At 45.0% G+C, this 23115-nt stretch overlaps 1 protein-coding gene across 3 annotated transcripts; it reads left to right on the top strand.

Annotated features, from left to right (window-relative positions):
* Nucleotides 1–22488, top strand: MARCO (macrophage receptor with collagenous structure). 3 transcript variants are annotated; one of them, XM_043525699.1, is made up of 18 exons: nt 1–231; nt 1409–1510; nt 2873–3103; nt 4035–4070; nt 6917–6988; nt 7084–7116; nt 7796–7870; nt 7955–7999; nt 9204–9248; nt 9603–9701; nt 10716–10805; nt 10947–10985; nt 13320–13391; nt 13489–13542; nt 14344–14451; nt 17833–17868; nt 18963–19145; nt 21259–22383. In XM_043525699.1, exons 1-18 carry the CDS (start codon nt 117–119, stop codon nt 21387–21389), a joined length of 1566 nt encoding a protein of 521 aa, XP_043381634.1. In that variant the 5' UTR covers nt 1–116; the 3' UTR covers nt 21390–22383. The 3 variants fall into 3 exon arrangements, with proteins under 3 accessions (XP_043381634.1, XP_043381632.1, XP_043381633.1); XM_043525697.1 differs by having other exon boundaries at nt 12–231; nt 10716–10823; nt 21259–22488; XM_043525698.1 differs by having other exon boundaries at nt 19–231; nt 10941–10985.
* Nucleotides 22489–23115: the final 627 nt, after the last annotated feature.

Genomic DNA, 23115 nt, shown 5'->3' with positions numbered 1-23115 from the left:
GAGTTAATCAGAATGCACAGCAGATGGCATAAATTCAGCAGATGAAGTGGAAAGTTCCATATTTCCTCAGTGTCTGTAATCGGACAGGACTCTAGGTTAACTATAAAAAATTCACCATGGAAAATCCAAAGAGTTACGCTGAAGATGAAATTTCGAGTGATAGCAAAATGTTCACCATGTCAGACAAGATTAGGTTTGCTTCATCTGCTACCACCACATTTGAACTACATGGTAAAGTACTTTATTGCTTAATTAAATTGATTGATAAGTGTTTAGGCTGATCTATGAAGAAAATAGCTGATCTATTTGCATTTCATATGCAATGCCTTTTTACTGTGACTTTTGCTCCTAAATGTATCTGAACATTAATGAAGAGATGTATCTGGGACACATCTCTTCCAGCCAAAAATGCTGAGGAGATAATCTCGGGCAAACACTAACCATTTTTTCTTCCAGTGGTTTTTAAATAACCTAAATACATTTCCATTGTGTAAAATTTCAATGCCTAAAATATTTCAGATATTCAAATCACCAAAAGCTGACTGAAAATGTAAATTTATGAATTGCAATATAAAAACACTGTTGCTGACTCAAAACAGTTCTATTGTAACATTAATGAAGATGATGCTCTTTTTAATCGTTATGACTCAGCATCATACACTTTGCAAAACTCAATTAAGGGCACCTGGCATGGGCCACTGTCAGAAGACAAGATCCTGGGCTAGATGGACCTTTGGTCTAACCCAGTATGGCCGTTCTTATGTTCTAAGTTTGCCTTGACTTACAGCCTGTACAGTCCTAGCACTCACTGCATGAAACTCTTGTTTCACTAAGAGTTTGTAGATTTTTGACAGGATCATGTGCTTCTGGATCTTTCAGTGTGTGCATATGGGGACAGAAGAGCTGTTTTGAAGAACAATTCTTTGAAAGTTTGATTTTTAAAAAAAAAAATATTGTAGCTTCTAAGTGAAAGCTTTCGAATTATAGCCCTTTCACAGGAATTCCTCCCCTTTTAGTACCAACAGAGTGCTCCTACTGTAACTCTGTGTACAGTGCCTTCTATCACAGGAATCTTCCTGATCTTATGTTCTTATGCTGCCAGAGCCTTTCCCCACCACAGTGAAAGACTTTAGCAGCGGGGAAAGACTCCAGGAGCTCCTCACTGCCAGACCCTTTTCCTGCTACTTCCCCGGTGCCGGAGCTTTTCACTGTTGCATGTAGCTACACAGCGTAGTGTGCACGCAGCTTGCTTTTCCCAGCAGAGTGTAGCTACATGTACCCCACATACCCCTGCAAGTGTAGATAAGGCACGGGTTTCAAGAATGTTACAAATACTTTATTTGCACAGAATTGGCCAAAGAAATGTGTGATTTGAAAGGATGTTTGTCTTGTTTCTGCTGGACTTTAGAACCGCAAAGCAAGAAGAAGCCTTCTGCATGCTGTGTTTGGACTGCACTGGCAATCTACTTAATGACGCTAACTATAGGCCTGGGACTATTGGCGCTAAAAGGTAATTTTCCTAAATAACCATTTACTGTAGCCTTGAAATCCTTGTAATGGTTGGCAACGTGTTTGTGCCTGATGCTTTTGCAATACGCCATCCTAGAGGGCTTCATGCCTCAATAGGATGAGCCTACTGTACATGCCAGGGGCTCTTTGCATCCCTCCAGTCGCTGCCTCAGCAAGCTCCTGTGTGTCACCCTTCCACCCCTCTATTTCAGGGACTCCCTGCAACCCCCGTTCCCCTCTCCCCTTTGCCAGGAGCTCTGTGGGTTCCCCATTTCCCTCTTCCTCAAGTGTCCCCCATTCTCCCATCATGCCAGGGGCTCTGTGTGCCCCCATACCACTATTCCTCATTCTCCTCTTCATTCTCCCCTTCCCCACTATGGCAAGGGCTCCGTGTGCCCCCCATTCCCTCTGTCAGGGGGCTCTTTGAGTCCCTCATGCGTCCCTCCTCCACCATTGTCTCACATTCCAGAGTGCTTTGTGTGTCCCCCATTCCTCACTTCCCCCTCCTTCCCACCATTCTCATATCTTTTCTTTCTGCCTGGGAGAGTCCCCCTTCGCTCAGCCAGTTAAGATACTGTGATGCTCGGTGCATTATAAATAGACATCCTGGTAGAGTATTTAAACATTATCCAGCTAAGATCCAAGAGCAATCAATATCACTCCTATAAATGGTTGTTATGCCCATCTGTCACTCAGGGCTGGTTCTGAAAGCTTACACACAGAAAGGGTGGGGAGAGTTTTGTGCACGCTCTCTCCTCATGCCAGGAAGCTGATCTCAGTGTTCCAGGGGTGTGAGAGATGCGTGCCATGAAGAGCAGAGGAGGATAAGTACGCTTTCCTTCAGTTCCTCAGAGAAACTTTTGGAGGACAAGTACATGATCCTGAGCACTCTAAGAATTAAGGCTCCCTCTGTTAGAAACTGTTTTTTTCCCCAGATGCATATTAGATATGTTGCTGTCATATCTGGTCACGTAGCCAGGCATATGTGGCACCTGGATACAATAATGAAGGGCATACTAAAAATGCCTGCATAAGTAGATGAGAGCCAATGGCTATGTCTACACTATAAATTAGGGGTGTATTCCCCTGCTTAATGTACTCTCATTGAGCTAGCGTGAGTATAAATAGCAGTGTAGCCAGATTAGCATGGCTGAGGCATGCCCAGTACGGAGGCATGGCTGAGCTGTGCCCAGTACAAATGCCCCGGTTTCAGGTAACATTCTACCTGTCATGCAGGAAAGAAGTGTCTGTTTTACAGGAACTCAGGGCCAGTCAATAGAAATTGCCCTATATAGCCGGAATTTCCCAGGATGATAGAAGGAGCTTGAGAATATTTATTCCATGATGCCTTCCATTTTCCCAGTGTTTAACATGCAGGAGGAAATACGCAAAATCCAAAGAGAAGACAGCTCATATATACCAGAGGAACTGGTCAGCCCCTTCTACAATGAAACTCTTCCAGAAAGCACCTTTTATAGAAAGAACACTAGAGGTGAAGAAACATTGATTGGAAGCTTAGAAGAGGAAATCAACACCATTAGGGTCAGCAACCACAATTTATTGATGAGGATGAACAATATCACACTGGCTGCAGGTATCTCTCTGCTTCACCTTATCTTTTTGACTGTCATATTTTGTACATAATCTGAAAGCCTGATGGTGCTGTACAAGGAGTACAAGAATCAAAGCCTTCTTTAAATAGAAAATGCACAATTCAGTGGTCCCTGTGGGAAACTCCAGCTTTCTTCTCTAAGATTGAAGGGTGGTGGCCAGATCCTCAGCTCATCTAAATGGTGTAGCTTCATTAACTTGACACATTATTATGGATGGTCCGGTGGTTAGGGCACTAGCCTTAGGACATGAGAGACCTGGATTCAGTTCAGTGCTCTGCCACAGCCTTTCTGCATGATCTTGGGCAAGTCACTTAGCCTCTGTGTGCCTCAGTTCCCCATGTGTAAAATGGGGGTGACAGTCCCGCCCTGCCTCCCAGAGGATGTGGTGAAGATAAATACGTTAAAGATTGCAAAGTGCAGTGCTTTGAAATCTACCAAGGAAAAGCACGATGTGAGAGATAGCCACTGCTATGAAAATATAATAAATACTTAAGGAGCAACCAGGAACAGGGCTCCATTGTATAAACACAGAGTAGTAAACAGTGGCTGCCACAGAAAATGAATGGAGTTATGATGATCTGTACCAGCTGAGGATCTGGCCCGAAGAATTGGATAAGATTGTGCATAGGGTGGCAGTATGGAGCCCAGGCTGGCATATCCCTTCGGGGTCCCACTTTATTGCAGCTAGAGTTTATTTCCTGGGCTGGAATGGGCGTGGGCTCCCTGTACCCAGTCCCCCCACCCAGGACACCCACACAATGTTGCTCAGACTTTTTTCAGGCCTCTCTAGGACTTCTAGTCTTCCTGCAGGGAGGATGACATTTTCAACTCAGAGCTAAATTTGTTAACATACTGTTCAGTCAATGATTGAGTGCTGACTGTTTAAAAATGCACATCAAATATCTATTTCAGGGCAACTTGGAATCAAAGGAGAACCTGGTCCTCCAGGTAAGTAAATATTTAAGCAATGAACAGCTTCCCCTCTCTTTCATTCCCCCTCCCTTCCCCTGTTCTGTACAGAATCGGAAGTTAGATTTTGGAACCCTATTCAATAAGTCATTTGGGCCCCACTCCTGCAAAGACGTAATTCTACCCTGCATAATTTTACGCACGTGAGTGGTCCCATTGAAGTCAAGCTCCTCCCACACCCCCTTGCATGGCCTGCTGGGAGTCTGGCTTTGGTGCAGGGTGTAGTCCCTGTTCTCTGGATACTCCCCATTCTGAGTAAGTGGGTGGGGAGAAGCAGGGAGCTAGTAGAATCACAACTCCGTCTCCCCTCTCCGCTGCTGCTCACTAGCCAGGGTAGCTGGGGAGAAGTAAGTTGTATTTTATCAAGAGCTTTATCAGTAACTTACTTTCCCCCTTGAATCTGGATGGGACCAAGGGAGGAACTGATGGGAACCGGGTGGGAGCCACAACTGCAGAGAAGTTTCACAGCACCTTTTACTCAGGGTTGAGCCTACAGGCTCAATCTAGTCCACAACGAGTAATACAATATGTCAGTTTTCCTACATGATTAAGGTGTGATCCTACAAAGTGCTGAGCAGCTCCCACATGGCACTAGGGGCCTCAGCCTTTCATAGGATTGCACCCCAAATTGTGGCACTTGTTCTTGCAATAGAATAGCTGCGTAAGGTCCTCGTGCATTTCCCATTGAAAACAATGGAAATACATCCACTGACTTCAGTGGGAGTTGGATTGGGCCCACTGACTTGATGGTGGTGGTGGGGGGTTTGCACATGCTCAGGATCAAGCCCTAAAACTCCCCAGATGTGAAGGTTACTTCTCCTAGATGGATTCACATGCCATTTTAAGAGACACCCAGCTTCCCTTTTCTGACACTGACTTTCTGTTCCTCAATCTCCCCAAGACTTATACTTCAAACTGGTGTCCAACTAGTGCAGGGGTCGGCAACCTATGGCACGTGTGCCAAAGACGGCCTGCGAGCCGATTTTGAATGGCACGCTGCTGCCTGCCGGGTCCCAGCCGCCGGCCCCGCTCAGCACGCTGCCGAACCCAGGCTAGGACCCCGGCAGGCAGCAGCGTGCCATTAAAAATCCTGCCTGCCCCAGTCCGCTCTTCTCCACCCCCCCCCCCCGTGGGGGCAGGGTGAAGAAGCTTAGTCCCCTCCCTCGCCTTTTCCCCCAGCATGCTGGGTTCCTGCCCCTCCTCCTCTCCCTCCCAGCGGCCAATCAGCTGATGGCCCCTGTGAGGGAGGGGGAGAAGCGGAGCCGCAGTGTGCTCGCTGCTCCGGGGGGGAGGTGGAGAAGAGGTGGGGACAGGGCCTTGGGGAAGGGGGTGGAATCAGGGCATATCCCCTCCAGCCCCCTGCCGTGAGCCGCTCTGGGCAGGGGGCTGGGACCACCCCCACGACCCTAGCCCACACCCCCAGCCCTCTGCCCTGACCCCTGCACGCCCCCATGACCCCAGCCCTGACTCCAGCACCCCCCACACATACCCAGCCCCCCACATCCCATGCCCTGACTCCTGCACCCACCTCACATGCCCCCAGCCCTCTGCCCTGACTCCTGCACCCTCCTCACACACCCACAGCCCCCTGCCCTGACTCCTGCACCCCCCACACCCCATGCCCTGACTCTTGCACCCCCCCCATTTCCACCCCCACCCAGAGCACCAAACGGGAGCGCCTTCACCCCCCCGCCCCATTCCCACCTGCACGCCTTGCACCAAATGGGAGCTTCCCAGGTAAGCACTCCACACCCAAACCTCCTGCCCCAACCCTGAGCCCCCTCCCTCATTCTATCTCCTGGCCAGACCCTTCACCCCAACCCCCAGCCTGCTCCTTCACCCCCAGCCCTGTGCTCAGTGCACTCCCACCCTCAGCTCAGTGCAGAGAGAGAGGAAGAGAATGGGCTAGAACCAGGGAGAAGGTAGGTACCCACTGTATGTGGGCAGGGCTGGGATCCCAGACCAGCAGCGAGCTGAGAGGGGCTGGCAGCCGGGACCCTGGCTGGCAGGAGCCAGCGGACGGAACCCCAGACCGGCAGTGGGCTGAGTGGCAGCGGGCTGAGCCGCTCAGCCCGCTGCTAGTCTGGGGTTCTGGCTGCCGGCTCCTTGCCAGGGGTCCCAGCCGCAGGCCCTGCTCAGCCTGCTGCCGGCCTAGGTGAATGGAACCCCAGGCTGGCAACGGGCTGAGCGGGCCAGCGGCGTAAGATCAGCATTTTAATTTAATTTTAAATGAAGCTTCTTAAACATTTTGAAAACCTTGTTTACTTTACATATGACAATAGTTTAGTTATATATTATAGACTTATAGAGAGAGACCTTCTAAAAAACGTAAAAATGTATGACTGGCACTCAAAACCGTAAATTAAAGTGAATAAATGAAGACTCGGCCCACCACTTCTGAAAGGTTGCCAACCCCCGAACTAGTGCATACAATTTCAGTCTTTTTTCTTAGCCACGTTATCTCAGCCTGCCTGAAATGAAGGCTTTATTCTGTTCAATTGAGGTGCCAAGGGGGAGAAAGGAAGTCAAGGTGAAAAGTATTTCAAGTTTTCAAGTGCTTACTCCTCCTGTTTTTTACTCTATCACCCAAAGGATGTTGGTTACATGCTGAAATATACACAAGGCCAGATTCTTATTGGGTGTAAATTAGCATAATTCAATTGCACTCAATGGAGCTATGTCATCTTACACCCATCTGAGGATCTGGTCCTAGTTACGGTCAAATCCTGGTCCCATTACAACCAATGGACATTTTATTATTCAATTCAGTGAGCCACAGCCCTTAGTTTACACTTGTTCATTATGCCATCAAATCCATCTTCTAGGAGGAAAAGGTGAGAAGGGAGACATGGGTCTACGAGGACCAGCTGGAAGCAAAGGAGAACCAGGGTCAAAGGGTAAGCAAATAACATAAAACTCAGAGAGGGGTGGGGACATATTTAACAATGTAGACAAGCAGAAGAGAACAAAAGTGGATGTATTTGTATTTTAGGTATTGGATTTCCTGGGGAGAAAGGAGAGAAGGGTAAGTCATGGAAATGAACCCTCCCTTGCATCATAAGAACAAATAGAAATAAAAACGCCCTGATTCTCAGACTTCCCATTGGCACTTCGATTTTGGTGCCTAAATATGGATTGAGATACCCAATGTTAAGCACTTTGGATGTGAGCATTTTGGCCACTGTTTTTAAACCTGAAATGTTTTTTAAGCACATGCTTCCCACTGCAAACTCGGAGAGATGTGAACGCATCCAGTGGCTGATTAGCCCCTGGGCCAATGGGGCCCATGCCCCAGGGCCCTGGCCAATTGGGGCAACTGTAAAAATGGGCACCCCCTCGCACCCAACCTGTACCACCCACTCAGCACTCCTGCCAGGGAGTGGGGGAAGCCCCCTGACCCAACCCTGCTCCCTGGCAGGAGTGCAGGGGGGGAATGAGCCACTTGCTCTGGCCCAGGGCCCCACAGAACTGTAATCTGCCTCTGAACACATCCCACTCATTGTTGAGGAATGTCCTTTATAACCCCTGTGATATTCTCTGACTTTCACCCCATTCACTTATAGAAAACAAGTAGATAGGTGTGATGAGCTTCCGTAGCTGCAGGTTTTGTGTGTGTCTTGCAGTTAGTTTACTTGTTTGGGAGCTGTGGTTTCAGTCTTCACAAAAGAATTGATGTTAATTTTTTTTGTCAATTCAATTTCAAGGTAATCCTGGAGAAGAGGGTGCTGGAGGTGCTCAGAAAGGAGAGAAAGGTTCATCTGGAAAGGATGGAACTCCAGGTACGGAGTTACTTACCTTTACAGCCCTGTACAAATGTTATCGTCCATAATGCTCAATCCACATATTTCCTTTGATATTTTTAGGGATACCCGGAAGAGTAGGAGCTCCAGGTGCCAAGGGAGAAGCAGGTAAGGAAGGATTAGTAGCAGCATCTCCTAACAAGTAAATGAAGAGCTAAGCAAAGAACTGAATACCCAAAGTTCAGTAAAACCAGAACACGCAGCAGCAATCAGAGTGATTTACGTGGGTTTTTTATGGGTCATAACTAGTAACTGGAGGGTAACTTACCTTTCTGTCTCAAAGATGACATTCCTACTGATAGAGCCACACTGATACAACATAATTTGATCAGCCACTGCTCTATAAGATTCACACTAAAATGTGTATGTTGTAATGAACATACAATCCAGTTGTCCTGTGTGTCCTGTTCCTGGAGACCCAGTCTTCCGGCCAGTTTCTGGTCTCATTTACAAGAGGATAAATTGGGAGTAACTCTACTAACGTGTATGCATTTATTCCCAATTTTTCACTCGTGTAAATGAGATTGGAATGTGGCCTTTCATTAGGACTAAATCCTGGAGCTATTGCACAGCCCAAATGGCTGGGCTATGGTACATGCTGGGGAAGGAATTATCCCTCAGGCTGTGCTGTGCATTCACAACAGTTATAGTCCCCTAGCCAATGCCCTCATTCTCCATTTAGGACCATGTCAAACCATGGATTGACCAGGTTCTCCCTCATCCCTCCCTTCTCCCCAAGGCTCCTAGCTGGGGAGCAGAATGTTCACGCACATCAGATTTTCCTGACATGCAGGGAGACTGCGACCCCCAGCTTGGGGACCGCAAGCTTTCTGCCCTGGAATCACACCAGTCTCACTAGGTAAGGGCCCCCACAGCCAATCAGGCAGCAAGTCAGCTCTGCTGCTCCCCTTATCTCATCCATCCATGGTGCTTGTCTATGTTTATGCTAAGCAAGCATTTTAAACATCGAGCATCCGTGTCTTCCTTGCTGTGCAGCATGACTTACAACAATGAAATACAACTTCAGGCCAAATCCTGCAGTTCACTGCCTATACATTTCAGAGCCTTTTCAGGGAAAAATTCCCACTGACATCAGTCTTTGAGCAAGGACAGCAGGATTTGGCTCATAGACAGTTGGACCAGTTTCACAGCTTGTGTAAATCAGCAAAGCTCCATTTATGTCAGTGGAGTGACTGTCCATTTACATCCGCTGAGAATCTGGCCCAATACCTGTGGATTGCATAGGCTCAAAAATATCTACCTTTCCTGTCCATTAATCGTTATTATTAATATGTATGTATTGGAATTTCAGGAATAGAAGGACCAAAGGGGACAAAAGGAGACCAAGGAGTCCAAGGTAATGCATTTCCTTCATTGCGTTGCTACTATGGATTTTGCTCTCATTCATACCTGTGTAAATCAGGAATAACTCCATTGAAGTTAACAGAAATAAACCAAAGTAAAACCAATGGATGAGAATAGAATCCAGCGGACAGTACTGAATTTACACAGATAGACCCAAATTTGGCCCTCAGTGACAGATACCTATGTCAAAATAGCTGCACTGCCATCTTCGGAGTCACTCTGGATCTACAATGAGAGCAAAATTTGACTCTTATATTAGTATTGCATTTTGTAGTGTGTGCGTGATGGGTCTTTCATGGGATGTTCAAAGCAACAAAGCATCAGAAGTTTGGTATTTTTCATCCAGGCTTAAGAGGACCATCGGGTGAAGATGGAAGTAAAGGGGACAGTGGCCTCGCTGGTCCAAAAGGTGAACCAGGAATGAAAGGAGATAGGGGACCTACAGGTAAGGCAATTTGCTTATTTTTACCTACGCAGTTTTAACAATTTCACATGCCTTCCTAGTTAAGTCTTTTCCGTTTACAGTGTAAAATGTATTGTTACTCCATGAGTTGTTTCCACAAAGATTCAGACATCTCTGACCATGGGGTTACCAGTCTATAAAGGGATTGGATGAATGAGGTTATTTGCCTTATTTGTTTCTTGCTATGCCAGTGCACCAAGAAGGGTGGTTCTCCAGAAATGCTGACTCAGAGCAATGAGCTTTTATATTCTCTTTTAGGATATGTACGTGTAATGAAAGAAGCAGGTACTTAATTATCAGCACATCCCTGATTATAGCAGTGGTGTTTATAGAAGGATTTATATGGTATAAACGAATACAATACAATTTAAATGCACAATCATGTGCAGGTTTGGTTGGTTAGAGTGATGGTAAAGCCTGCCTCTGAGTGGTTTATATCCCATATAAGCCAGAGTTTTGTGTAAGTTAAACAGAAGAATTATGCAGTGCCTCTCGCCTGTGTAACTTGCATTACATTGGTATTCATCAGCCACATCTGAGATGTGGACAGGGAGAATGAGCCGAAAACAGGATGGAAAGTGGAAACATGTTGTGGAAGTGGTCCATATGAGCCGAGAATGATGATTATACACAGAACATTTGGAAATGTAACATTACTGCTCTGCTGGTGTACATCAGTGAGGTTCCATTTATTTCACAGAATTCCACTGATTTGCACCAGCTGAGGGTCTGGCTCATGAATGGCAAAACGGATCTTAAAAAATTCTAGGAATCTTAGGAAAATCCTGGAACAGAAAAGGGAAGGAGGGAATTGCAATCCCTTCTGAAACATTTTATTGCATTCTGTCATAAGTATCTTGATTACCAACTGCAAATGTCAGAGATCTAGAAATGCAAACCCAGGGCCAGATGCTGATGCTGTTAGAGCCAATGGGAGAGAGACACAGATTGACTCCAATCCTTTGATTTATACACATTCATTGTATTGTTAAATAGGTCTTCGAGGAAGTAAAGGTGAAGTGGGTGAGAAGGGAGAGATGGGCCCCAGAGGACCAATTGGTGCTCCTGGAAACAAGGGAGATGCAGGTCAGTCAGATTTAAACGGTAAGTTAATAAGGCAAAAAGCCAAATCTGGCTGGGGGTTGGTGGAGGCGAGGGGAGATGCCATGTTTAATAATTTGTACAAATATCACTAACGCTAACACCAATATTGTATTGTATGTACAGCGGGTGCACCAGGACTTCCAGGACAGAAAGGAGAGGCAGGTAAGCCAGGCAAAAAGAAAAGTTTCTCATATTGGTATGACACTGATCTCCCTTAAAGGTACATTTCATTAAAAAGGGGCAGCTGGTGTAAATCGGCTCTGATTTAATTGAAGTCAGTTAACAGCCACAGTGGATTGGCCCTGAAAGTCTAATTTAAAAGAAAATCAAACCCACTGTGATTGTAACTGAGAAATGTCCATTTGTCTCAATTACCAAGGAAGAATATTATAAACACAACATCTGCCCTCCCTCCAATCCCGCAGCAAGCTACAGATTCAAGGCCTGTTGTCTCACGTACACCACTGGACTCAAAGAGTAATTCCACTGAACTCAGTCGAGTTACACTGGTGTAAAACTGCTGTAAATGGGTGTAAGTGAAAGGAGAAGTAGGATCTTTTGTTCTATATTTTTCATAGATTTTTAAAGTCAGGAGAGCCCAGTACGACCATCTTGTCTGCCCTCCTGCATATCATAGGCAATCACAGTCCAGGGCAACTGCACCTCTGTCTCCCCTCGGTGGTTCAGCAAGGGCATCCACTCTCTGGCTTCAGTTCCCCAGTCATTGCCTTTCTGGGCGGAGACCTGCATCTTTCTCCCTTCTGACTCTGGTATTTCCAGTCTGCACACTTCCTTGCCTTCACCGTGTATTTCCCATCACAGACTGGTTGGCCAAGAACACTTGCTTGCTTTTTCTTGAGAGACTGATGATAGAATGATTGTCGATAGTTATAAGTTACCATGCAGCACTTCCTATGCACGCCCACTTTATTCTTAAGGGATAACGCATTGCAGAGAAAACATATTAAAACAATAAAAGAACCTACGCACATGCTAATAAGTTTAACAGAATTAACCCCAACCCTAACATGGATTCTGCAGGGCCAGTCCTTCCAACCCTACCCGAAAGATTGGGGCCTGCTGTGGATTAGAGGTCCAGTCCATTTACTGGATCAGGAAAAAGGCCCTGCGCCAGTTTAAAAGCAGGCTATTTATTCAAAAATCCTTCCTTTGTCTGTCAGTCCCTGGAGAATCTAGGTTGAACAAGTATACACGTATCTCTCCAGGGGTGGTGGGGTTCTTTACAACCTGAGTGAATTTGTGTAATCACCCCCAACTGTATGAAAATACATACAATTACACAGTAACACATGCACCATTGCATGTTTAACACAAGGAATGTCAAAGATTTTAAAACTAATTCAATAAGGTTTAACTTCATTCAATAAAGTTCATTTACGATATTGCAGGAAATTGTCAGTCTGTTACACCAGTCCCAGAATTTCACCCAGTAAGTCCCTTTCTAATCCTCTAAGGCCTGGTTCACCATTGTATTACTCCACTTTCACACCAGTTTCACTCTACTGAGGCAACACCAGTGTCAAACTGGAATAATGCAGTGATGAATCAGGACCCTTTTGTCTAATTCTAAATTCATATGGTGTCTCCCCTGCTTCACGGCCTGACTCATCATGTCATTTAGATATGAAGATATTGGTACTGAGTATCCTCTGAGCATCAGTTTCACACTAGAGTAATTCCATGGAGTTGCTCCTGATTTAGCCCAGTGTAAATGAAAGGTGAATCTGTCCCATAGTAACCTGGAAAAATTGCAACACAGGTAATTGCTTTCTGTCTATGAACATTTCCCCTGCAGGTGCATATGGATGGAGTGTTCTTCACCCCTTATGGAAAAGTCCTAGTAGAAGCTGCTATCCTTTCTCTGGGCTTTGTGAACTATCCTACAGAATTATATCCCTTCTCTAAAATTCTGTGGGATGACTTAGAAAATCTATAGAAAATTTCTTCTTTTCTGTTAACATCTATAGATTTTTAGAGCAATTTATATAGAAGCTTATTAAATTTCCATAGAGCCCTAATTTGTGTGTGTGTGTGTGTGTGTGTGTGTGTTTACAGGGCCATATTCTGTGTGTACAGGGCCATATTCTCCTTTTGGCTCTATACACATCACTCCCTTTGAAGTCAATGTGAACCATTTGTATGCATCCCAGGGCAGAATTTGACCTAAATTTTGGAAAGTGCTTTGGGATCCTTCAGATTGAAATGCTGTGTGGACCTGATTCTCCACTGCCTTTCACTTTGTATGCTCATTTACACAGTGCAAAGTTGGTTATAAAATTATACCACTAGTGAAAGTGAGTGGAGAATTCCAACATGGACGCGGTTTACATCCACTCTGCTCTCACTCTGCACAGGAATAGATGACTACACAAGGTGTGGGGCAGTAGAGGATCAGCCCCTGGAGCAATGTTATGTTACTTTGGGTCCTTTATAGTTCTTTGTACTTCACTTTTGTTGTTGTTGTTCATCTTTAAGGCCTGAATGGAGAAGTTGGTGCCCCGGGACTTCCTGGTTTAAATGGCATTCCTGGTCAGAGAGGGGAGAAGGGTACGTAGCTACCAGCATTTTTAATTTAGTAAAATAATACCCTGCTAAGTATTTGTTACCCATGTACCCTTTTTTTCCCCCTTTTTTTAAACATCAGGAATCCCAGGAGAGAGGGGACCTAAAGGTGAAAAGGGACAGAGAGGAGAAGCAGGTAAAGGAAAACAAGACACGTCCAGCATCAGCAACACAAGTTATTCAAATAGGGGGATGCACTGGAATGAACGCACAGCTCAAGCCAGGAGGCAGGATGCTCAATCCCATGCGTGACAGACTCATGCAGTGTGGACCTACAGTAGTGGGCATGGAGCTCTGCCAAGCTGCCATGGCAGGATACTTATTTCTGTAGCTGTGCCCAGGGTCCTTAGAGGCACCTGTTGATATAACTTAAGAACATAAAGTGCAGCAGGTTAAGATAACCCACCCCAAATCTCCTTCCGCTGACATTAACGGAGCTACTGTGACTTACCCCAGGGGTGTATCTGGCACCTAGGGTCAATTTAGGTATGTTATCATAAAAGATCCACTTATCCTCTAAGCCTTGGATCTGAAAACCCAATCTTCCTAGGTGAATAAGTTCTTATTTTTATATATTGTATGTGCCTTATCCACTTCATTAACCATTAGCTGGAGAACGAACGTGCCTTCCCATCTGCATGAATTGAAAAGTAGACTATAAATGTAAGCTTGAGGGAGCTTAAAAGTGTGATAATATCTATTTTACTTATTTATTTTGGTTTTGATGATCTTTGATGGCATTCCAGGACCAAAGGGAGAACAGGGAGATTCGGGTAAAGCACTTGCTGTATTAAATTATGCAAAGAGATGATTACACAATAGGGTACTTTCCATGGAATGTTTCACTGACTTCTGAAGGTGATTGCATGTAATACTTGTCATGCTCTTTTCTTCAGAAATTGCCAAAGGCATCAGCTCTCTGATATTTTCCACCTAGGGGTTAGAGGCCTACCTGGTGAAAAGGGAAGTAGGTGGAATTCTGGCTCTCCAGGTCCAAAAGGTGAACCAGGAATGAAAGGAGCCAAAGGAGACATGGGACCTAGAGGTAAGACTATCTATCAAGGTTTCTGATGAGTAGTTGGTATGTTTTGCACTGTGTGTGTGTATTATGGAATTGCAGTAGTTGTTCCATGGTTAAGGTTACTGCTAGCTTTCCATTATAAACCTGATTTTCAACCCCACTACCAAGTTCCCACACACAGAAACCAATCTTCCTGACATTTTGGGTGCTACATCTCATCCTATAGTATCATCTTTCTGGAAACTTTGGTAAAAATTATGCAAAGGATTTTAAAGTCATGGGGCCAGATACTCTGGTCCTGGCCACCTTTATGTCCCCCCAGTTGCCAGTGCAGTTCATTACATTTCATTTTTGTTCCCTTGTATTATTTCAGCAGAGACACCGTGCAAGTCTCCTCTGTAAGTTTTTAGAAATTAATAATTCAACAATATCTATTTATCTGCCTGCAATGAAGAGTGAAAATAAAGGGAAGCAATTGTAATAAGGAAAGGGAAAGATTGACTGACTGGAAAAAACATTTAAAAACTGATCAGTAAAGTTAGGTGTCATTATGCGACCGGCCCGTAGACACCCATAACTTGGAGGACCAGCAATTGTGCCAGCATTGCAATGGTAGTATTTTGGCAAAAATGCCCAGTTCTTGAACAATTCCTGTGTGACTCTGTATTGGACACAAACACGTTTTCTTTTAATGTCACTCATCTACGTCGTCTTGTTTCATAAATTTGCCTCTTGAACAAGTGCATTTCAGTGCAGCCATTACAAGGAAAATTTCATTCACTGCTTGCATCTGAGTTGAGATATTTCTTTCGGACACTACATTAAGGCGGGTTTCAGAGTGGTAGCCATGTTAGTCTGTATCAGCAAAAAGAACGAGGAGGCCTTGTGGCACCTTAAAGACTAACAAATTTATTTGAGCATGAGCTTTCGTGGGCTGAAACCCACTTCATCGGATGCATGCAGTGGAAAATACAGTAGGAAGATAGATATATACACACAGAGAACATGAAAACATGGGTGTTGCCATACCCACTATAACGAAAGTGATCAATTAAGGTGGGCTATTATCAGCAGGAGAAAAAAAACTTTTATCATGATAATCAGGATGGCCCATTTCCAACAGTTGACAAGAAGGTGAGAGGAACAGTGGGGGGGTGGGGTGGGGAAATAAACATGGGGAAATAGTTTTACTTTGTGTAATGACCCATCCACTCCCAGTCTTTATTCAAGCCTAATTTAACGGCGTCCAGTTTGCAAATTAATTCCAATTCTGCAGTCTCTTGTTGGAGTCTGTTTTTGAAGTTTTTTTGTTGTAATATTGCAACTGGCCCAAAAAGGGGGACTACCCTGCGCCCTGTGAAGTAAATTACGCCCACAAGCCAAGGAGCAAAGGGGAAGCCTGAGGAGGAGAGTCACAATTCCTCCCTGGGCTGTTTCTGGGGTAGTCCAGCTACACTCTTACCTTACACCGGGCAAGCTGTAAAGGCACAGTCCAGCCCTTATTTATTCTGGTGGCTCCAGCACCAGTGCAGCTACTAGTGGTTTTTTTATCAATAACTCTCGCTTTGCACAGGACTGAAATATATTTTCCTCCTTGGGTGAAGCTCCGAGGTCCCCAGTTGCCCCAAAGTGGCCGAGACAGCATCTTACAAGGCCCAGAAGTAACAACGCAGAACATCAACATGAGCAGATAGCCCTATAGTGAGACATCACTCCACTTCACTGTGACACTAACCAGTCCCTGCCCACAACCACTCCTAGATGGAGGCTGCATCTTTGCTGATGAACTAGCTATAAAGTCAGGTTTCACAGTAGCAGCCGTGTTAGTCTGTATTTGCAAAAAGAAAAGGAGGACTTGTGGCACCTTAGAGACTAACCAATTTATTTGAGCATAAGCTTTCGTGAGCTACAATCCGATGAAGTGAGCTGTAGCTCATGAAAGCTTATGCTCAAATAAATTGGTTAGTCTCTAAGGTGCCACTAGTACTCCTTTTCTTTTAGATATAACATGGCCCCCATCCAACCAGCCTTACACATGCAAAACTCCCACTGAACTCAACTTGATTTGGCCCCAATCAGAACAGGGAGACTGGATCGTACGTTAAGAATTGATTTCTGAATTCACTCCAGACACGTATTTGAAATCTGCTTTAGGCCACACCCGACTCAGATGCCGATATGCAGCCTGGTAGTTTTAGATTTCTCCTGCATCTAACTCTGGTTAATGATGCGGAAAACACACCTACCAGATTACAAAATAGGTTGTGTATGTCTATTTATATAGTTATACTTTTTTAAAAGGAAGAGTTGTATATTTAGTGCTTTTAGCAAAAGAAAAAGGATGTGGGAAGCTTTTTTTTTCAGTACATTTGGGATCCCTTTGTGCATTCCAACTAAACTATCCTTTAAGAGGGCCCAAGTGGCACTGTGGTGTCAAAAGACCCCGCTCCTATTCTTGAGGCTGCCACTGACTTCTTGTTTGACTTTGGATAAAAATCACTTAGACCCAAATCCTCAAAGGTATTTAGGTGCCTAAGTCCCACCTTTCACTGAGAATTAGATGCCTAAACACCTTTGAGGATCTGGACCTTTCCCTCTCTTTGCCTCAGTTTCCCCATGTATAAAAGGAAGGTAATAAACCTTTATTCGTGTAGGGTTTTTTTAATTAAGACACTGAGATCCTTAAAGCATTTTGCAATCTTTGGATGGAAGGCACTGTAGAAGTGCATATAATTATTATGAATGTTCATTGTTATTGGGTTTTTTTAATTGTAATATGGTAGCGCCTGGTGATGTGAACTGAGATTGCGACCCCATTGTGCGAGGTTCTGTGCAAACACATAGTGAGAGACAGTGCCTGATAGCAAAGAGCTGGTCAAATTAATTGCTGTAGGCCATTTGACCATAAAATAGAGAAAGGGCCTTTTATATTTTGCAAAGAACATAAGCAGCTGGAGGTTGTTTGTAAATGTATTTTTAAAAAACAAGGTTTTTAAAATGTATACTCTGTAGCTGTTTTTATAACATTTAAGATACATATTATATGCATGGCAGTACCAGAAAAATACTGTCCACTTAATATAGCAGGATTCTGCACACTGACGTATATACACCATCACGGGACCTTTTCACCAGTGTTGTGCATTGCAAATACTCTGCAGTGCGTAATACTCCTGCTGCTTTTAACATGCTGCTATCATGAGTTCCAAAGCTGTCCCAGGGGCTTAACCACATCAGGAGTTTAATTCCAGGAGTATATTTCAAATTCTAAAAGTGTGAGGGGGCTGGAGTTTTGTTTGAACATTTGCATTCATCTCCGATCAACACCAGCTTAAGACATAATGGTAATCATTATACTTTACCTTGAAAGCCTGTCTAATGATTGTTTTTTTTAATTTGGAACAGGACTGCCAGGGACCAAAGGTGACAGGGCTGAACCAGGTACTAGACATTTATCTCGTCTCCATAGCTTGCCCTGTAACACCAGCACAATATAGGACCCAGTATATATCCAGGACACATGCTTAACTTTGACTATTTGCATAGTCCCAATGATGTCAACAGAACCTCCCACGTGCATAAAGTGAAGCAAGTGTTTAAGTGCCTGCCGGATCAGGGCTGTCATGCTTCTGAATTAATTGCACCTCTGAGCCCTCCCAGGGTCTGTTCAAGGAGGCCTTTCACCATCACCAATCTCTGGGCAGGGACCTGCATCACTCTTCCTGCGGAGCAGGGTTGTTTGGTTGTAACCCACCTCCCTGCACTGCCCTTGCTTATCCCAGCAGGTCTGACTAATGTCCAGCTTCTGCGCTTTGTTTTCTCTCCAAGGGCTATGAATGGCATGCGCCAGTGGTTATGAGTAACCAACAGCTCTCTCAGAGCCTTACAGAAACAATGTATAAAACAATGAAAGGTCTAAACGCATAATTAAGCTTACCAGTGTTCCCCCGTGACATCTATGGAGACCCTGCATGTTCCAGTCCTTCCACGGGGTTTGATACGCCACCCCCTTTTTGGACAAAAGGGTCGTGCCCATTTGTTGCCTCAAAATGAAAGCCTGTCTCTTTATACCCCAGTCTCCTAGGTCTCTTGAACACACTCTGAACCAGTATATGCAAACCACCACAGAGACTGGTACTTCTCTGGAACTGTTTACTGGTCCCAGGGACGGCAGTAATCACACCCCACTGTTTTTAGTTCCTGGAGGAGCTGCAGTAACCCTCCCCACTGGAGTAGAATACAATCCCGAGCCCACAATAATACATATAACCTGTACGAATAACAGGCGTAAAACTGATTCAAGAGTCTCAAGCTAGACCTGTGTTCATCATATCTATCACAGGGTCCTGAACTGATCTGATTTTTGCTACAACAGCATCCTCGTTTCCCATGTAGCCATGTTCATTTAGGTGTGGCCGTTCGTTTGTGTTATTGGGTTTAGCACCTTATTCTTCTGTGTCATTTTTCTTATGCAAACGTCTTATTTTCTGTGTGTGTAATTGATGCAATTATTTCATAACCTTCTAATCCATCAGGGGAACGCTACTCCCACCCCAATATAAGGCTCAATGGGACAGCTAGGGAGGGCCGTGTCGAAATTAGGTACCAAGAGAAGTGGGGAACAATATGTGATGATGCCTGGGATGAGAGAGATGGAACCGTGGTCTGCAAAATGCTGGGATATAGCCACGCAGTTCGCACCATGACGGCACCCCCAGGTAAGTTAATAACTAATCACCCAAATCACCAATTACATTCCTGATCCCAAATTGTGATCTGTGATTTTATATAGTGTGGTTGGTGTTTGGTGCAAGATTCAGCCTTTACAGGGGCAGTATTCATGGCCTCCTGGCACCCAAGCCACTTTCAGCCAGGCATTCAGATACAGAGCTGGAATTTTTTCAGTCCAGGGTGCCACACTTTTTTGGTGCTGCTCTTATTGCACGGGAAGTCCTAAAATTCTTTCCAAGTGCAGGATCACAGTCTAAGGTTGTACAAAATATATAGTTTCTTGATTGCAAATACTGAGATACTTGCATTCATATGTGAGCTGCATGGACTTTGCAGATATGCTTCCTCAGAGGATAACTCTAGAATTTCCATTCGTCCTTTTATCTCCCTCCCACTTGCTATTTCTATTTCCTGATTGTCAAAATACCCACCCATCCCACTGGCCTCTGAAAGAGAAATTATGATGGTCCAGACCAGAGGCAACCCATGCCTGCCGATGGGGAAGAGGGGGGGCCGAGTCAGGGCAGCCGGCTTCAGCAGTGTTACAGAGCATGCTCAGTCTGTGTGAGCATGCTCAGTACAAGCCAAGCACAAATCTCGAGGTGACCCTGCCTCCACCCCCACACATCCCCTCTTGTCCGGACCCTGCCACTCTTACCGAGACAAAACTCATACTGAAGCAAATGGGTGTTCTGCTAAAGTAAAGAGGGCAGTATCATAACCTATAGAATAATCACCCAGCAATCAAGAACTTACAGAACAGTTATATGGAAGTGTTATGGCACAACTGGGCACAAGCCATTCAGATATAGGGATAATCAACAGAAGCAAGGTTTTTAGAGATTTCTGTGTTAAATAGGATTGCTGGGATTAGTGCACATATCCCCGCTTGAGACTATCACTGAGGTGAATCATTATAATTAAAATGAAAACCCTTCTATCCTCTACCCACCCTCAAGTTTTACCCACAACCTGAACTCACTCAACTTTTCCAAAGTTCACAAAAGTTCACTCAATGGTGTTTCCTCTCTGATCTCTCAATTCCATGTGCCCCTGCACTTCCTTCTTCTAGCCAAAGCTGGAAGCAGAAGTGCCACAATAGTACTAGAAAGTCTGCTCTTGCAAAATTTCCAGCCCAGTTTTGCAGACCCAGAGGGTAGTGATCATTTGGATGAAACCATCTAACCTAAATCTGTGCACTGTCTTAGTTATGCCCTATATTAGTGGCAAGTGTAATTCTCTGCAGAGGGGTACTCAAAGGCCTCTTAAGTAAGTGTTACCCTTTCCATTTGGAAGTGACCATGGGCAATATATGAAGCAAAGTGCATGAGATTCAAGCTGAGAGACCACCTCCAACATGTCAGATGACAACTTTGATTGCAATCCAGCCAGCTCCTTCCCCTCCTGTGTTTTGTTTCAGGAGTTCATTATGTATTCCCTTGGGGGGAGTTTGCCGGGGGACCTTGTTCTATTTTTCACTGGTAACAAAAGACAGAATTGTGACCTGCTCTTACCAGGACACACACGGTGGTAAAGGTGCACCAGGGAAGGCTTCTTCCTCACTCCGCGCTGTGAGCCGCAATGGACATAACCTGTACAAAGAGCCCTTTCCTTCCATCTGAGTTAGCTGCACTGCAGGTCACTGAGCACTGGGAAGAGCAGCCTTTGCAGGCCCACTGTTCCCATTCACCTGTAGATGGGTGGAGGGAGGGCCGGGAAAAGGTGGAGCTTTGACTCCACCCTCCAGTGCGCCAGCCTGCAATGCCAAGCTGCTGTTAGAGGGGAAATCAGCTGCCCCCAGTAAAAGGCTGCAATCCGTTACTTTCTCTTGGGAGCCGTGGCAAAGTAGGGAGGGGAAATGTGACTGTCACAGTTCCTTCCCAGGCCTCCTCCTGGGGTGACACAGGTACCCGCTCCCGACACAGAGCTGTGCCTTGAGGCTCAGTCTAGCCCTAAGGGAAGTGTGAAACCTAAAGAATGTCGTCTTTGTGATTCACATTACAGATTTCTTTGGGTGACTGTATATGTCTGTTTCCCATGCTCTACAGTGACTTATTTTGCTTTTTATTTATTTTTTTTAACCACTCACCCCCCAAAAAGGTTCTGGTCAGATTTGGCTTGATAATGTGGAGTGCAGTGGAACGGAATCCTCCATTTTGAACTGTGAAAAAAACAAATGGGGGGAACACAACTGCAGCCACAATGAAGATGCTGGTGTGGAATGTGCCTAAGATGGTGTCGAAATGGGCATGATACACTGCTGTCTGGCATAAGATGTCTTAATTCCACAAGTTCCAACAGACTGCGCTGCTGTTGTCCATGGCTGGGACTTGCTTCTTTCTTTCGGTGTTTGTAAAACTGTTGGTTTCTTTAGCTATTTTAAAAATATGCATCAATGAGGCAAGTAATTGTTCCTTAAATCTTTAATAACCAGTAAGGCCAAAAGTAAACCAGGAAATCCAGTTGCCACAAAACAATTAGAGACAGAAAAGGAATGAAATACCCAACTCACTCAAATACTCGTAAATCTTTGGGTAACCTGGCCGGTCTGGTATCCAGCAATCATGTATTCTGCACAGGGTGGAAGGATAGTGGAAGTTAAAGCATAGGAGTAGGAGACCTATGCCCTGCACTCTTCCTAGCTCTTCCCTGGACCTCCTTCATGACCGTGGCCAAGTCACTAAGGCCCAGATCCTTAAAGGTGAGGAGTTAGGCACATGAATACCTTTGAGGATCTGGGCCTTAACCTCTCTGTTTCTCAGTTTCACAGCCTCCCAATCTATTAACAGAGGTAATGATACTTACCTCTCAGGAGTATTATGAAGATTGGTTCATAGTCAAAAGTTCTTTTAGATCCTCAGACATAAGGCTCTATGGAAATATAGAAATATATACAAATATAAAGCAGGAGCATGCATTAGCAACAGTAATATTCTGTCAGGAAGTCACTGATGATTGAGTGTAAAGCTTGCAGAGTTAACTGTCCTATATGTAGATACATAATGGCTTCCACCCTTTACTGTCTGTTATACACAACCATGTCTGATGCATTGATTTTTATTTGTACTGAGCATTTTCTCTCTTTTTAAGGATCCACAACACACCCCTGCACCATACATTTACATATTGTAAAGTGGTGGATGAACAGTAGCACATACAGAGCTGTGTACAGTATATCTTGCTTACAGGAATGTTACTTTAAAATAAGAAATAAGTTTACCAAAACCCTTTTCCTGTGCTTTGATATTATTGTGCAACCCTGGCTACATTTGTTTCCCTTAGATGACTGTGGAATTTTCTTCTATGTAATAATACAGTGTCACACACAAAGTGAAATGTGTCTGAGCCATGCCACAAAGTTTTAGGACTGGTTCGCACTACATGGTTAGGCAGCTTATGTCATCCTAATTATGTCAATGTCTACACTACAGCCTTCCTCCCACCAGTGTAAATGCCCTACTACACCGACATCATAAATCCCCCTCCACAAGAGGCGTAAGGCTTATGTCGGTGTAGTTAGGGTGATGCAGTGTCTGTGTAGACACTGCATTCCTTACATTGGCTGTTGGCTGTCATGTTAATTTCATGGCAGGAGCTGTGAAATTGACAAGAAAGCCGGGCAGCTAAAGGCCCCCGTGCCCCTGAAGAGCTTGGTGGTTGGACCCTGCTCCCAGCTGGGAGTCAGGGCAAGAAGCCCTGTGCAGCCACCCCTCCCAGCTCCCGATGGGGAATGGGAAGTTGTGGGGGAGCCCGCCGGGAACTGGTGGGGTAGCCGGACTCCCAGCAGGGAGTTGACAGCAGAGCTTAGAGACCAGGCTCTCAGCTCCCCACACTGCCTCTCTTAGGTCAGGGGAAGTGCTCCTGGTGAGGACGCGCACCACTGACCCAAGGAGAGTAGTGTGGACATGAACCACCTCAGTAATTACTGCAGTGGCTGTAAGTCAACCTAATATAGGT

This window comes from Chelonia mydas, chromosome 11 (genome assembly GCF_015237465.2).
Source record: "Chelonia mydas isolate rCheMyd1 chromosome 11, rCheMyd1.pri.v2, whole genome shotgun sequence".
Classification (NCBI taxonomy): domain Eukaryota; kingdom Metazoa; phylum Chordata; order Testudines; family Cheloniidae; genus Chelonia; species Chelonia mydas.
The sequence above is the reverse complement of the archived record's forward strand: the minus strand, read 5'-3'. Positions and strand labels throughout refer to the sequence as shown.

What these genes read in the sequence shown, in the direction of transcription:
- MARCO (XM_043525697.1), top strand. Translation starts at nt 117, where the DNA reads ATGGAAAATCCAAAGAGTTACGCTGAAGATGAAATTTCGAGTGATAGC. An exon ending in AGGAGATAGGGGACCTACAG is followed by an intron (nt 9,702 to 10,715) that starts GTAAGGCAATTT and finishes ATTGTTAAATAG; the next exon opens with GTCTTCGAGGAAGTAAAGGT. An exon ending in AGGTCAGTCAGATTTAAACG is followed by an intron (nt 10,824 to 10,946) that starts GTAAGTTAATAA and finishes TTGTATGTACAG; the next exon opens with CGGGTGCACCAGGACTTCCA.